General features: G+C 37.7%; 2 protein-coding genes and 1 long non-coding RNA gene across 4 annotated transcripts; 2 read left to right on the top strand and 1 right to left on the bottom strand.

Annotated features, from left to right (window-relative positions):
- Positions 1–4992: 4992 nt before the first annotated feature.
- LOC112495049 lies at positions 4993–5643 on the bottom strand. Its single transcript, XR_003061216.1, has 3 exons — positions 5541–5643; positions 5197–5448; positions 4993–5065 (listed from the first exon to the last, which is right to left on the bottom strand). It is a non-coding gene; the product is annotated as an uncharacterized LOC112495049 (long non-coding RNA).
- A 507-nt stretch (positions 5644–6150) lies between these two features.
- Positions 6151–10328, top strand: LOC107272451 (WD repeat-containing protein 63-like). The gene is made up of 3 exons (XM_015749609.2): positions 6151–6171; positions 6852–10005; positions 10190–10328. The coding sequence occupies exon 2, from the start codon at positions 6864–6866 to the stop codon at positions 9954–9956; it is 3093 nt and encodes a 1030-aa protein (XP_015605095.1). The 5' UTR covers positions 6151–6171; positions 6852–6863; the 3' UTR covers positions 9957–10005; positions 10190–10328.
- Positions 10329–10716: 388 nt separating this feature from the next.
- On the top strand, positions 10717–15568 carry LOC107272454. Of its 2 annotated transcripts, none has more exons than XM_015749624.2 (5): positions 10717–12821; positions 14049–14185; positions 14341–14520; positions 14588–14704; positions 14797–15568. In XM_015749624.2, exons 2-5 carry the CDS (start codon positions 14069–14071, stop codon positions 14869–14871), a joined length of 489 nt encoding a protein of 162 aa, XP_015605110.1. In that variant the 5' UTR covers positions 10717–12821; positions 14049–14068; the 3' UTR covers positions 14872–15568. The 2 variants fall into 2 exon arrangements, with proteins under 2 accessions (XP_015605110.1, XP_024945502.1); XM_025089734.1 differs by lacking the exon at positions 10717–12821 and adding an exon at positions 13489–13941.
- Positions 15569–15630: the final 62 nt, after the last annotated feature.

Below are 15630 nucleotides of genomic sequence, written 5' to 3'. Positions count from 1 at the left end.
GAACAACCAAAGTATAGAAAAGCAGAAGACCAGGGAACAGAAGTATAGAGCTCTTCGCCTGGTAAGCCGCTGTTGGCCAACAGGCTTTACGACGTCGGGCCAGTCTATTCCGTGAAGTTGGTGGGAGTATAGCTGCCCGCCAAGTATCCCGGGTGTTCAGTGAAGTGTCCACCGTCCGGACCGATGATACTCGCGAGTTTAACAGGTGTTTTCAAATAGCGACAAAGTGAAGTCTGCAGTCAGTCGTATATTCCAGTTGGTAGATCAATTAGTGATTTAGAGGAAGCGTCATTGAATGTTATTAATCTTTTGTTTCATGATCAAACAGAGTGCGCGCGTGATATCCCATTTGCCTTCCTCCTCTACCTCTTCTCCCGGTTCGCGTTTCCCCCGCACAACCATTCGACTCCCTATCCGCAGGAGGTGACGTTCTCGTAGAAGCGAGTACGCTCAGTGGAGACTCTGCCTCTTAACCGGATTGTGTTGAAACTCTTATAAACGTTACGCGTACATAGAACATGATGACGGAGACCGTCGTGACAGTGCAGGATGCGCCGAGCAATAATGCCAACAATCCTAGACAAACGCCGACAGTTAAAACTGATCCAGGTCAGCGAGGTATATTGGCCGGGATCACTATCAATGTGCTCTACTTGAAGACTATACCAGGAATCATCAAGCTTGTTCAGTTGGTGAGTTATTGAGTGACTTTATTTTTCTATTAAGCGAAATTATATTGTTTTTTTTTTCTTTCGAGACTGAGTACTGTTACGACTCCTTTTTTTTCTTGTTTACTTCTTTCTCAAAGCTCTACAGATAATCGAGATCGTGTCGACTGAGAGAAGGTGACCGTTAGTTTAGCACGAGACGCGCTTTTATTCCTGGAACGAGATCGTTTATCGTTTCGTGACCTCCTCGGAGGGAAAGGTCCCGTTAATTGCAGGACAGTTGGTACTACTTCTTTCTCTTCATTTTTCTTCTTCTCTCCGTCAGCATTGACTCTTCGCTCTTCATGGCGTGACTCCTTCCGCGTTGGCAGGCATAGCCGCACTCGGGCAATTGTTTTAGAGTCATTTCATTTCTATGATGCCTTCTTCGACAATTGCCAATTTCGAAAGTGGCAGTTGAGAATTTATCATAAAATTTTTACAGGTGGGTCTTTCCAATTCTCATTTTTCACGGGTTGCTATGATGGTTTTAAAACTTAAGAACACGTGGTGCATTTTGTCAGATAACCTCAAAAAATATATATTATTTTTCTTTCCCATCGATGCTATAGATATAGTTATCAGTATATTGTCATCAGAATGACTTAACTTGCTTGCATTGAAGGTTAGTTAATCATCGGTATCATCGGATCAGTGATGACGTAATAACAAAAATAAAATTAAAATTATCCTTCATTCATAATTAAATTATTTAATTAATAAAATTTATATTTAGCGATCATTTCTGAAATTTTTCGAACTTAATACAACGTATTACTAGCCATTTAATATATTGTATAGTCAATCCACTATTTTATCAATCTTTAACATTTTAATCGCATTGCAATTCCGTTTCAGTATATAAAGTATCCTAAGTGCCGTTCCAATAAACTAATCTCCTTACATAATATATGAACGTGAAATTTCATTGGAATTTCACGAGACACACCCGTTACATACGTTTCTCACAGGAAACGCTGATTAACCAGATTTCGCATTTCGTCAAAGCAATTCAATGTCTCGTAACGTCCAGCAACTGTTTATTCAGAATGATCTTTCCTATGGTGGACGAAAAAACAAAAAGTAATATTCACACATTTTCCACCGAAAAGCGTAGCGGGATATAAATAGTATCAACACTAAATATAATATCTATACCCTCTTCGTGCTAACTCTCTTCCTTACACCCGACTCAGTCGGTTGCTAATTAACATAAAAATCTCGCGCTAATGCTTGCACAATGTCGGGGAAACATAAACGTGGGTACTAAAGGTACGTAGACACTAAAGTTACACGCATGGCTCAGAGCGTGACGTTGAACCTGCACCGGCACAACTGTATAACGGTACATCATCTATATATATGTGTATATACACATAGCATATAACATAGTACAAGACATAAAATGTCGTTTCTATTAATGAAATCGTTTTAACGAATTTCCGCAAGTGAGTTTCTAAACGTTTAACGCAGCATAAGCATACTTTTTTGTGTAACAGTAAAGAATTCCATTTGAACTCCAGACACGCACTGTATTCTAGAAATCATTGGTATCGAGTTCTTTAAATAAATATCACTTTCAACAGATTAGCCGTTAACTTTTATTAATAATTTTACTACTTCTTCTCTTAATCTCTCATATAACAGTACGATCGATCCTAATGATTTGAGAGTTTAGATATTTTGTATTTATATGATGTCCAATCGACTTCGTCACTTTATTGAATCCACATGCCACTGCGCGTGCATCTAAATATCGTTGTCCATCAGATTCAGCGTCACGCGTAGTTTTTACTATCTATTCAGAACGCGGTACGCCATAATGACTTTCTCCAGTTACCGCATTAATTCCGTAGGACGTTTCCGCGTGCTGAAAAATACGGTCGAGAAATCTCGGCGTTTCACGAAGCGAACGGGACGGTCGAGTAGACATACGATAAAAATGTAAAAAGTAAATAAAAATTCCTGAAATGCCTAAACAAATTGTGACCTTTTGGCTCAAATTTGTATCTTTGGTAAAAAAAGAGGTAAAAAATATTCTGCTGCAGTGTGACGTAACAGCCGTATTTAGTTACAAGTATACGTGAAGCGTTACCATAACCTTGAAGCGATGAGGCGTTTCTATGGTCTTGAATTATAAATAATGATAATGACGATGGATTATATATATATTAAAAAAATTAATTCTTATCACGTGGTATCAATTCTCTTTTGTCAATCTACTATTATGAAACGGTAACCTGAAATTTCGATCAACCGTTCCCGTTCGTCATGTTGAGTCAAAGAAGACCGTACATGTCCATCTACGTATAGCGCTGTCCATACGTGGCGTCCCACTTAAGCGAACGCCTATGTCTCTACAGCCTTATACCAGCTCTTCCAGCAACGGTATCGAAGTCCATTCATTTAGAATTCAAAATGTCCTTGGCTGGAGACAGACACGCTTCTTTACACGGTGCACCATCCGGTCCCACGTACGAAACCCACGTGCCTATTCTGACCTACACGTTAGCGAAAAATCATCCGAAGTTTACCTTAAAAGCAATATCCAGTAATTTTAATAATTCAAAAATAATTTTACAAAATATAATTTGGTCGACGTTTTGAAATCGTCAATCGAAAATTTTCACCAGGATTTCGAAACAGAGTGTAATAAAACGATCGTATACCTATTTTAACAGTGATATACGACAGTCTTGCCAACTTTTTTTTTTCAATCGAATTTGGCAATGTGTAATTCCGTCTAACAAACAGTATCTTAGGATTTGTTACGTCCAGATCTCATTCTACACAGGATTCACGTGTCTTTGGTAGATACATGGCAGTATGTGACCCACTAGTTAATATTACCGCCGTAATAAAATTAGGCGCAGTTTTAGAGGTGACATTGAATTTGCGTGGGACCACTAGGTCAATTTATACGATCGCTTTATATCAACGAAATGATTATTCTATATGTATAATGGGTTACTCATAGCAGGTTACATATTCGTACGTTGGGTGTACGTTATGTATAAGCAGAAAGAGGATTTTTTAATTAAATTATGTATTTTTCGCAACGAAAAAAAGTCATTCGATCGATAGTACGACATGTAACGATAAAAGTGGTGAACTTCCGGCGAGAAAAGTTTACCGCCTTATCTACATCCGTTTGCGCGGCTAATATGCTGTCTTAGGTTTTCCCCTGCGCACGTAACTTCATTTGTGAGTAAAAGCGCGGCAGTCCATTTCCTTAACGATTATTTTTATCGGGAACGAAGCATATTACTTTTAGCACGGACGAATGAGTTAGCCGAAATAGACTTTTATTGTTTTTCAAATTTTTCTTTATTTACGAAGGACGCAGATCTATTTCCCAAATAGACGATTCATGGTAACTTTTATAGTTCCGACGATACGTCGTCATTCAGGTCATGGCAATGCAAATGCATTTCTGAGTGAACGTGGGAAACGTTGTGCACGGGGTCTTAATGCAACCTCGTATCCGAACACGCATCTGATATATATTCTTAGAGATTACAAAAGCGCGACAGGAAAGTTGCATCGCGTCACCGTCGAATTTAATAGGAAAATAAAATTTAAAATTACCTTTGTTGTCCTGGGAATGGTCGCCTGATCTTGCACTTCGTTTAAAAAGCATCGACTCAACGTCTCACCCTGCGCGAATATTCCCGGGTTAATTGACATATAGCTATTTTTTAATCGCGATACATTTTCAAAAGTTCCATGTCGTTAACAGGTACACGGATATTATTATAGGAAAGTATTAGTCACGTCTGCCTTTATTTACTTCTCTACCTTACTTCCATATGTCTGCTACACTTATCCAGAGAAATAATTCATAAAAAATAACATTACGTGACCAACGCGTGAAGCTGGATCTTTCACGAGCCACAGTATGGAGATAAATCCGATATCTCTTATCACCCACGCCACACAACATTTAGTCAGAATTACGCAACTTCAATGACGTTGTTCCTGCCTCGTTGTCACAGTCTATGATATACCGGGTAGATGTTTTCACTCTATGCAACGCTCGCGTACAAATGCTAGTGTGTACAGCTATTTACAAGGACATGCCGCGCCTTGGTATTTACATGGTTACGCCTTCTCATATGTATGGCTATATACCGTATCACACATCATTTATGTATGTATAGCCGGATTCTGGTCGGTTTTGTGAACAGAGCAATAATTAAATTCATCGACTCGATTACACGGCCGCGTTACGTTACTCGTCCAATGAACCTTAGTTAATTGTGCCAGTTGAAAGCGTGCAACTTACTTTTGAAAATTCTTCAGCCAGAGACCACCGCCGGTCAGCCCTGAACATGTTTTTTCTCCTCTTCTTCAGCCAGCTTGAAATGTAAACACAGACGGGGGTAAGCTGATTAGTGATCCCCAGCTACCCGAGCGGCTTGGCCACGGGCCAAATCAAACAAGTCGAGGAGGTTAGAACAACTTTTTCATTTCTCTTCTCTTTACTTACCCGCGCCAATTTCAGATCACGTTTCGCAAGGTCATAAGTTAGAAGAGCTTTTGTGTAGATTTGCTGATTTCTTTACCGAGAGACGCCACGAGACGTCCTTCGCGTTCATTTGTAAATTTCTGTCTCTTTGGTCGGCTTGTCTTGCATACGGCCAATGGCAATTATGTAGCTTTACTTTGAATGGGATCTGGAAGGCTCAACACCCTTGAGACGACTGAAGTCAACATGATTCTCCAATTTTTTGAAATGATTCTAGATATGTTGTCAGGAATTAAATATATATATATATATATATATATATATATATATATGTATCTCTGTAGACGACGATAAAAAATATTTACGCAGTATCGTTATTTTGCAATTAGTATATTCAGGTCGTTCGATTATAGTGACGTCATGAGTATTTCAGTCATTCTGCAGGTAGAAACGTACCGACCATATCCTGACCCGAACTTGACGTTAACTATAATGTTGATCTCGATGATCTAATAAAATGATTTCCACTGTGACGAGTTTGTCGTGACTTCTTCCTATTCTTAGAAGTGATGTGGATTCGCAGGCGTTCGTATATAGCTTGATCGTGGCGATACACGCCGAGCGCATAATATTGTTTTCACGAAGATTCGACGCACGCGATATCCTTGAGAGAAATGGCTACTTATTACCTACCTACGTCGCTGCGATGAAAAGTCGCCAATCGACATTTTTTTGTCGTTCTTTTTTCTTTCACGTGTCACGCCGTGTCGTTTGTCATTACCTTTTAGCTCGCGCTGATGTACGTATATATCAGCGTGTACGTTTTACGTACTAAAGTCAAACTGTCGCAACGGTCGCTGCGCGGGAGCGTGTGCGCAGAAGTATTTTCCTTTTTCTTCGAAAGGCACGATCGGTACGCACGTGCGTATATTTAGAGTCAGTGACATTCGCGTGTTGCTTTTTGGTACGTGTACCGGGCATGCAGGATCTTAAAAGGTCAGCAGCATCGATCTTTCTATAGAATATTCTATGCGCAATTGACCAAACTACGTTTCTCTTTTTTTTTTCTTTTTCTTCTACTCCTCTCATTTCTCGATTCATTCCGATACGTTTTCTTCTGGCTGAGTCTATTTTATTCACGAGTTTCGATCGCGGCTGGAATTTATTGAACGCCTTTGCACGTTACACACTCCGTGATACGTAATACACGTATTTAGTTACACGACTGCTCCTTCTCGATCTTCGATGAAAGGAGAAATTCCTGCGTGTGTGTTCAATTCCACAATGACGAATGTCCATATTTACGTCATCTTGCATATTGTTTCTTTTGGATATGATGCAATCTCAAGTTTTATAAAGCGATATAAAATTTTTCTGTCAATCTAACCTATATTCATTGTTCTATGTTTTTTCTTATATCTCGTTGATTATCTGACTATATTTTATCATCTGATATAGGAATATACATTAAAATGTACTTTGGGGAAGAATTTTCATTGAAACCAATACACTGCCTTGCAGTATTACTTGCGTAGAATATACGTTAAGCTGAGTGTGTGTAATATGGAATCCGTATGAACGCACCTTTATTCCCTTATTACGCATGGATACAGGGAGAAAGGTTTGATCAATATTTCTAGTCACAACTGTACTGAAATTCCATTGGTAATGTGCAGTCTGAAACGAAAATGTCCGTAAAGCGGGTTGAGTGGCAGCTGAGCTGGTTAGCACTCGATGAAAGTATTGAGGACACCGTGCATCTTCACTTGACGAAAGAGACACAACGCGTTCTGGGTTGTGCTATAGGCGAAGACGTCTTTCTTGAGTATCCGTGGGCGTACATTCCCCAGCATCTTGTGAAAGGTTTGGCAAACCAAGATGGCTCAGGTCTTGAGTCTGTTCGCGAGAGAATCATGAAATACGAAGGGGAGTATTTCCTTGTCGGATACGCCTCAACTGAGCTGGACTCCACCAGCTACGTCATCTGCTCGACGGAAGATGCTCGCGACAGGATACGCCGTAGGAATCGTGAGATCACCATGAAGATCATCGCCAAGGCTGACAACATGGTTCGCAAGACTGCCAGACCCTGGGTATCTCGTGGCAGCGAGCTCGAGGTCGACCAGACCTTCGCTGTCAAAAGTAGGCCACTGTTCCAGGTTGAGATCTGTTTACCGACTCATCTTCTGGGAGAGACTCGCCAGCTGGCCGGACGTTCCGCCGATGATGCCAGAGACGGTTACATTAAGATTGTTCCTCGTTTTGAAAAATTTGACAATATTTCTATGAACCTAATATCCAAGTGTGTTCAGACTCATTTGCCAGGGCAGGAGGTCGGCGTTCAGACGTATCCTGGATACCCAAAGCGTGTTTGGAGTCAATATGAGTACGAGTATACGTTTCCGGAAATGGAGTATAAGGACGAGGATGACCAAGAGGAAGAATTACAGGAGGGAGAAACTATAGAGAACGTAGGAGAGGACAAAGACGTGACAGTCGAGAGGAAAAAACCTTTGGAAATATTTTTGGAATCTCGCGCCAACGAGATGATTGAAAATATCAGATACAACGCGGCTATCAATATGTACAGAAATGATATTACTGAGCTTGCTCGTGATCCTTTACGAGATACTGTACCTAAAAATATTATGGTTTACGAAGAGTATCAATCTTTTATTGATCTTGCATTCACGCAAGGTAAAATTATATCTGACGTTTCTTGGCATCCTTGTCTCACAGGAACTGCTGCCGTTTGTTACACACAAGTTTCCGGTTGTAGTTTGATACAGAAATTAACGGAAGCCCGTTCAACCAACTGCGATCTAAATTCATCCGCGTTAATATGGTCGTTTTCGGATAACTTGCATCCAAAAATTGTACTTGAGGATTTTAGGGAAGTTCATTCACTGTCTTTTTGTCCTTTTAGGGAAGATGTTATCGTGGGAGGATGCACAAACGGACAGATTGTTATCTGGTATCTTGCTGACAGTTTGCGAAGTGTTCTTGAGAAGCAGAGTGATACGGGTGATGAGTGCTCAGGTTCAAAGATATTAAGGTTGCCCGTGATTGCCGCTTCTAACAGACTTCAATCTCATTCCTTATGCATTCGAAATATTCACTGGCTTCCGACGAATTATCAGGTAGAGTCTGATGGTAAATTATCAAAACTTACTGAAGAAACGAGTCTTCAGTTCATGACAATATCCGAAGACGGTTGCATTGCATTTTGGGATCTTTGCTGGCAACCAGTATCCATTTCATCTCCCAAGCTAGTCAAAATCACATTGAAGACCGTTAATACTCTTACCGAGAACAATTTGAAAAATTTGGACGGTATCCTCAAACCGATTTACCGTGTGCATATACAGGTTACAAAAGAAAGTCCAAATTTCATACCGCTTAGTCTACAGGCATCTGCTCCCAATCGTTTTTTGGAAAAAATCTATCACGATATGTCTGTAGAGGATCAGTTTGATCTTTCCAAGGTTAAAAGGTTCTCCATTGAATTGGACAGATCGAAAGACACCTTTACGAGAATGTTCTGGATTGGAACTCTGGAAGGAGATTTTCTTATTTGCACCTGGGAAGGTCACGAGTTCAGTACCGAAGTGGCATCTTCTGAAATTTCCAAAATAACAAATCGAAGTGCAGCTCACGATGGTCCCGTCATTGATATAAAGAGATGTCCTCATATGCATGAAATTTTACTAACTATTGGTGGTCACGTGTTCGCCGTGTGGAAAGATGACTTTTTGGTTAGTCCGTTATTCTGGCGAAGAAGATCCTGTCGTTATACAGCTTGCAGCTGGAGTAATAGACCGGCCATTTTTTTAGTAGCCAGACACGATGGCACTCTGGAGACTTGGGATATCCGTTTTGATACCAGGGAGCCAGTATTCTTGCAGACCATTTCCGGCAACTCTATAACGGGACTGTATTTGCACGTGTTGCCGGCTGCGCGGAGTCTCATTGGCGTTGGCGACGGCAACGGCGCCTTTCGGGTGTTAGTGGAACCAAAGGAATCTGCCGAGGAACTTACCGACAGGGCGGCATGGTTTCGCGAATTTGTGACTCATGAATTGTCGAGGAAGCGGGAATTTTTAAACTGGCAGAACGAGTATCTGAAGAGTGATAGTAAAGCGCTGGAACGAAAGTCTGCGAGAATTGCCGAAGAAGCCCGAAGGAAGCATGAGGAAGCTCGGGAAAGATTTCAGAAAGAACAAAGAGAATTGGCAAGGATTGAAGAGGAGCGCCGGTTACGTAACGTGCCCATGTCGAAAGCGGCTATTTGGAAACGTGCCGATCATGAGAGGATGAAGACTGTTTTGCTGAAGAAGAAGAATTTTGTCCCGGAGGAACTAGAAGTGGCGAGACGTCCTTTGGTGTTACAGCAAGAGGAGAGAATTCGAAAGTTGACTAAAGCCAAAAAGGAATGCGAGCTCCATGAAAAATATTTTTCTGCTGCTGTATCTTTAGAATTTCCTGATCAGCAGAAACGTGACTCCATAACAGGACCAGTTCTTGGAAAAAATCACGAAATGAGCTTATTAGACATTCGCGAAATGGATAAAAAAGAATTTTTCAAAATTCAAAATGAATTCAGTAGCCGCATTAAGTTGGATTCCAAAATTCCGAAATTCGATTGGAATTTTGCAATGAGAGAAGGACGCGAGAGACTAGATCGCTCGAATAATACAGAATTCTCAAAGAGTTTAAAGAAAAGGGAACGCCTGTCACGTGTACTCCAGAAGAGTAAACTAAAAGATGATGAAGCTGTTTGAAGTTCATCCTAATACGATATTTAGACTTTTGAATATCTTATCTTCAAATGTAATTTAATCTTTGTAATTCTATAGGACAGGATAATTTAAGGATTACTTTGAAATACATAACCTTGACGTATCATACGTTTCTAAACTGCCTCGGATTTAAAATTATTAAATGCAGAAAAATACTACTAACAGTATCAAACCCTTCATAATTAATTAACATATGTCTTCTGCTTTTGTTTCAGGTACTTGCTATAATTTGTATGAGCTGTGCGACCCCGTTGAACTATTCTGCCACACACTGGTTTTTATTCGTCGTAGCGACAACATTCATAGCAACTCTCATCTGGGTCTTTGTTTACGTACTGTCAATCCGGGAAACACTGAAGCTACCAATTAATTGGATTCTCACCGTACGTTCTAATAAAATTATTTAGAATTAGCATTATTAAAAACATATATATGTTACAGGAATTAGTGAATACAGGATTGGCAACTATTCTGTACACAACAGCGTTTATTGCACAACTATCATGTTGGTCTGCGCTTTATAACCATTATTACAGAGGCGGTAATATTGCTGCTGGAGTACGTATAATACAGTTCAATCCATTAATAATGCAAATTACCTTGAATTTTATTATTACTATATATTTCTTCTCCGTTCTCAGGTTTTTGGCATCTTTAACACCATTGCATACGCAGCAGGAACGTATTTCCTTTACCTTGAATGGAAAAACACTAACACACAATGAAAATAAAAAGTCGTGTGCTACTCCGTTGACAGTTCAGTCGACTGCGCAGATCTTTAAAAACTCCCGTCTCGATCCGTCGATTGCAGCGCGATCTGGAAGGTATTTAAGGTACCTAGCGGAAATGACGGAGGCCACAATTAGTCCGGAATGGCCTTGGCGAACTAATTTCGTAGCGTATCGAAATGGACACTTTGTACCTATGCTTTAGTCTAGTTTTAATCCGTCTACATCGCAAACATGGCGATCGTTCGCTTGGATTTTAAAGAAGACAACAATGATTACGGAATGGAGATTGAAAAACAAGCAAATTTATGTTACATTTTTACTCACGAATTGTTTCAGTTCCGATATATATTAAATTCGTCGACGTGAGTATCCGTGGAATTAGCACAGTGCGAACGTGGCTTAAGGATTGATGCGAAGAACGTTTTATTCTCCAAGTCGTAGCGAATGATCTCCTGAAAAGCAAAGAGAACCAAAATACGTTAAATAATACACTATTGAAGTAAGACATTCATGCACGATGGTTTGCGTATCAAAGGGACTCATATATTAATATTTAAATGCATAAATACATCGAAATTACGAGAGAACGAGTCTACTATTTTGCTATTGTTCATCTATCTCTTTCTAAAATTAGACCTTAAAGTAATAGGATACAAACTTTTTCTTTTTTTTTTGTTATCTAATCTTCATTTTTCCCTAGCATGGAAATCGTCCAATTTCAATATTGTTCGTATTTATTCATGAACATTGGACATTCTTTTTTTTTTAAATTACCCTTATAAATAGTACAATCATTGTTCATCGACATCGCTCAAATGATTTAAATGTGCCAGCGCCATCTTGAAATTTTGTATGGACTTCAACATTTACGGACCAGTTAAAGTATTTAAGAAATATTCGTATCGAAATATTGTTTAATTACGAAGTGCCTTATCGTCTTTCACCGTTTCAAGATGTAGTCGGTAAATTTACTTTTTTTACGCATAATTCTACCACGTTAGTTTTACGACACGTCAACATACGATGAAGTGTTTCTTTTGAAAACTATGATGTACCACCCGGTTCTTGTTGTTCGAAAATAATATTTATAATTTATCATAATAAATATCGGCACGTTTATATCGGACAACTGATTGTACAATGAGAATTAAAATAATAATAACTAAATATTAAATGTACAGGCTTGTCCGTAATTTTAATATTCTATTGTATAATCAATATCCATCCTATTTCATTTTCATTATTACTTTTTTTGTATATTGTCGTCGTGACGCCGATATTGTATTTACACAAAATTACTATAGCATCAAAATGCATTTACCTAATAACCTAACAAGCGATTCTAATGAAAGTATCGTACAACGTATTATTTGTGAAAAAAGAGGAAAACCTAATACACATATATCGTTCTTAATTATGTATTATTATATCATATATATATTACAGATATACATACATACTGTTTGATATTCTAATTCTCTCTTATTGTTCTCTATACTCTATTCGTTAAATTTTATTTATTTTCCAAGCTAGGAATTTTAATCAATAAAATATCGAACGCGTTCCAGTACTTCAATTTTTATTATGTATGTACATACAACGTGTTAACCTCCCAACCTATGCTACTGTGTATTTGACACCTGTGAATAGATCCTAATACTGTCATCGATGTAAAAGACAGATACTGGAATTATTGAGTTTCAAGAATTCGCTTAGTTACCTTGAAAAAGTAATGTGAAATTTCAATACATAAAATTCCAAGGCTTATGTACACGGAGTAGCATAAATTTCAAACAGTGTTTATACGTTCAAAATTTGATGAATGATTTTGAAATAAAAATGTATGCATACAATTGTAAATAATTTAATTATTTCCATTATTTATACACAGAAACTTTATATCCACCTGTATTGCCATGTGCGAGACTGCATATCAGCGCTTATCAATAATTGTCTTACACCCTTTATATCTTACGTATGTATTTCGGTGGTGCGTGTGGCGATATGATATCATCAATGACGTCAACCTACTGTACGGTGAGCGTCAGGTTATAACGCAAGCGTGCATTTCAGTCAATCGCGGGCAGCCGCCGGATCTCAACAACTCTTCCATAAGGTTAGTTCGTTGAGAAATATAATACTGTGATGGTTAATTGTGTGATTTGATGATTGTTTGTGAATAATTAACATTGTTTCTCATAATTTAATTGATCTTAATGTGACCGTATGCTCTATAAATAGAATCATGACATTTGAGAACCGTGTCAATAGACTTTGTCTATTCCAATCATTTCTTCTGATCATCGAGATCTGTCTGTAATATTGTATATTCATATACTTTCTTGTGAAATAAACATGAATATTTCGTGGTGGACATTTTTGTAGACTGTTTTTTAAAAAACTTGAGAATTTCGGAAATACCAGAAAAAAGAAAGAACCGTTAGAATTAGATGGACGTAACGCTGTTGATATAGCTTTTAAATATAACCGATGACGACATACCAATGTGGTGTACGCATACAAATGTATATACCTATGTTCAGGTGTATACATACATTATTCTTGGAATTAGAGGATTAATGAGATAATTCTAAAGACTGAATGTAATGCTTCTTAAAACTTAGTGTAATATTTTTATAGTAGTTGTGTGAAAGAATAAGTTTTCAGTGAAACAGAAATTTCAATCATCTTTGATAATTTCTATGCATTCTAATACAATTCAACATCGACAATTTGTATTTTTTTCTTTATTTACATTAACATATCAATGTGATTACTTTGTAACTGATAAGATTAAAAGGCAGCAAATTTTTTGAGCGATAACACTGTAAGAGAATGCAATTGGATCATCTGATATTTCGGGATTTCACGTTTCATCAAAATTCTTAAAGCTTTCAACGATGTAGGTATTGATTCCATGACGCGCCTTAAAGGGCATAGTGGCGCCACCGTCGATGAACTCCGTCACGGCGTCACACCTATACCCAAAAACGCAATTAAAATAGTGCTCAAGAATATATGAATAAAAAAATTGAAAATATAAAAATTACTTTTATCCATGATAAAGTCAAAGTCTAAATTCTAAGATTCTATCTATAAAAATTATGGCCTCCAGGACTATTTTAGTCGTGTTCACTCTGAGCACTCTTAAGTATCTTAAAGTAGGTCACGTGCTACGAAAACTCAGCCTTGTCCCTGTTTCCATAAAAGTCCTGCCTCACGATCCCCATCATGTGGTAACTATGGAAGACGAGCGTTGAATAACATTTTATATGGATCTCATAACTTTCATACGAGTCTATCGCAGGTTCGTCAAAATTCATCAATGATACATTTTTTTCAGATTCGTCAAGCAGCCTTCTCATGATGTCTCACTCGGTAACTATTAGGACGGCGACGGTAACATCGAACTCGTCAGCCATCATTATCAACACTGGCTATCTAAAGTCATTCAATGGACTGCTAAAATTTCTACAACTGGTCAGTAACCGGAAACTGATAATTTAACGATAAATCTAATCAGCTGAGTTTGACATTGCGGTATTCTCATAACAGAGTAATAAAAGATTATGAAAGGCCGACCGATTCAGTTTTTCATAAAATTAATATATTTTATCATTAATTTCATTTTTCAGGCTCTAGGTATCGTCTGCGTGGGAATTATGGGCCATCAATTTAATCAATTATACGTGCGCACGACTGCTGATCTTTTCTTTTTACTTATCGTCACGACCTTTATGATAGCCACGTTTATTCTCATTCTTTCTTGCCTGGCGTCGATATCCACGGAATCTATTATATCCAAAACGATCTATGTGAGTGACTGATTGATTTTATTATAAGACAGAAATTAATGATTACTGATATCCATTTTTTACACAGGAACTGATATACCATTCAATCGGTTTTGGCCTACTACTTGCATGTTCCTTGACATTGTTGGTTCGGGTGAACGACAACAAATATTCGAGAGATCACGATTTGCTGTTGGGAGCCTCAGTGAGTTTTTAAAAGATTGATCGTTAATGTCATTCATATATATTGATTATGGTTATTAATATTAATGTTTAAATTATTATTATTATTTTCAGATTTGTGGACTAGTCAACTCAGCTCTTTATTTACTTAATACTATAATGGCGGTTCGAGCTTACAGAGGACTGTAAACTTGAAAAGTAATTTTCCAAATTTTGTTTGGAGATCTTTTTGACTCTGCTTTAACAATTTATATGTAATAGTTCCGCGTACTGTTTTGTGATTCAAATAATAGTTGTGAAATTGCATAATTTTTATTTTTGCTATATTTCTACGTATAATCTTTTTAGATTACGGTTTTTCAAAAATTTTCATTCACGTACACTGGTACTTATTACATAATACAAATATTTTGTCTCAAATGCTTTCGACTCCGCGTTTGAGTAATTTGCAGAAATTTCCTGTTCTGCAGACGAATCGATAGTAAAGACTGCGCCTTGAAAGGATATCGAAACTTGCCACGGAAAGATCGTTCGCTATTTTATATACATGGATTTTGATATTTATAATATTTTTATATTTGTAAACTACTGTGCCATTTGTCAACCTCGTTGAAAGATTTTCGAAAGAAAATTCTTCACTGCGGTGAATCAAGATAGCTTATATACAATAACAGAAACACAAAGTATACAATGAATCTTAACTAATGATAATTATAAATGAGTATTGCAGGGTTTCACCATAAATCTTCCTATAACAATGCCTTTATATTTCATATAAAAATTTATATTTTACATTATAATGATAAGAATGTAGATGAAAATTATTTATTGAGTGTCCATTGTAATATTTATATTGAATAAAATCGACTTGTCGAATGTAATACAATACCATAGGATTCGCTGCATGTTTATAAAATTTCTAAATAAGAGTAATTGCAGATTCAAATT

The sequence above is a fragment of the Cephus cinctus genome, unplaced genomic scaffold (genome assembly GCF_000341935.2).
Source record: "Cephus cinctus unplaced genomic scaffold, Ccin1 Ccin1_scaffold1184, whole genome shotgun sequence".
Taxonomy (NCBI): domain Eukaryota; kingdom Metazoa; phylum Arthropoda; class Insecta; order Hymenoptera; family Cephidae; genus Cephus; species Cephus cinctus.
The sequence above is the reverse complement of the archived record's forward strand: the minus strand, read 5'-3'. Positions and strand labels throughout refer to the sequence as shown.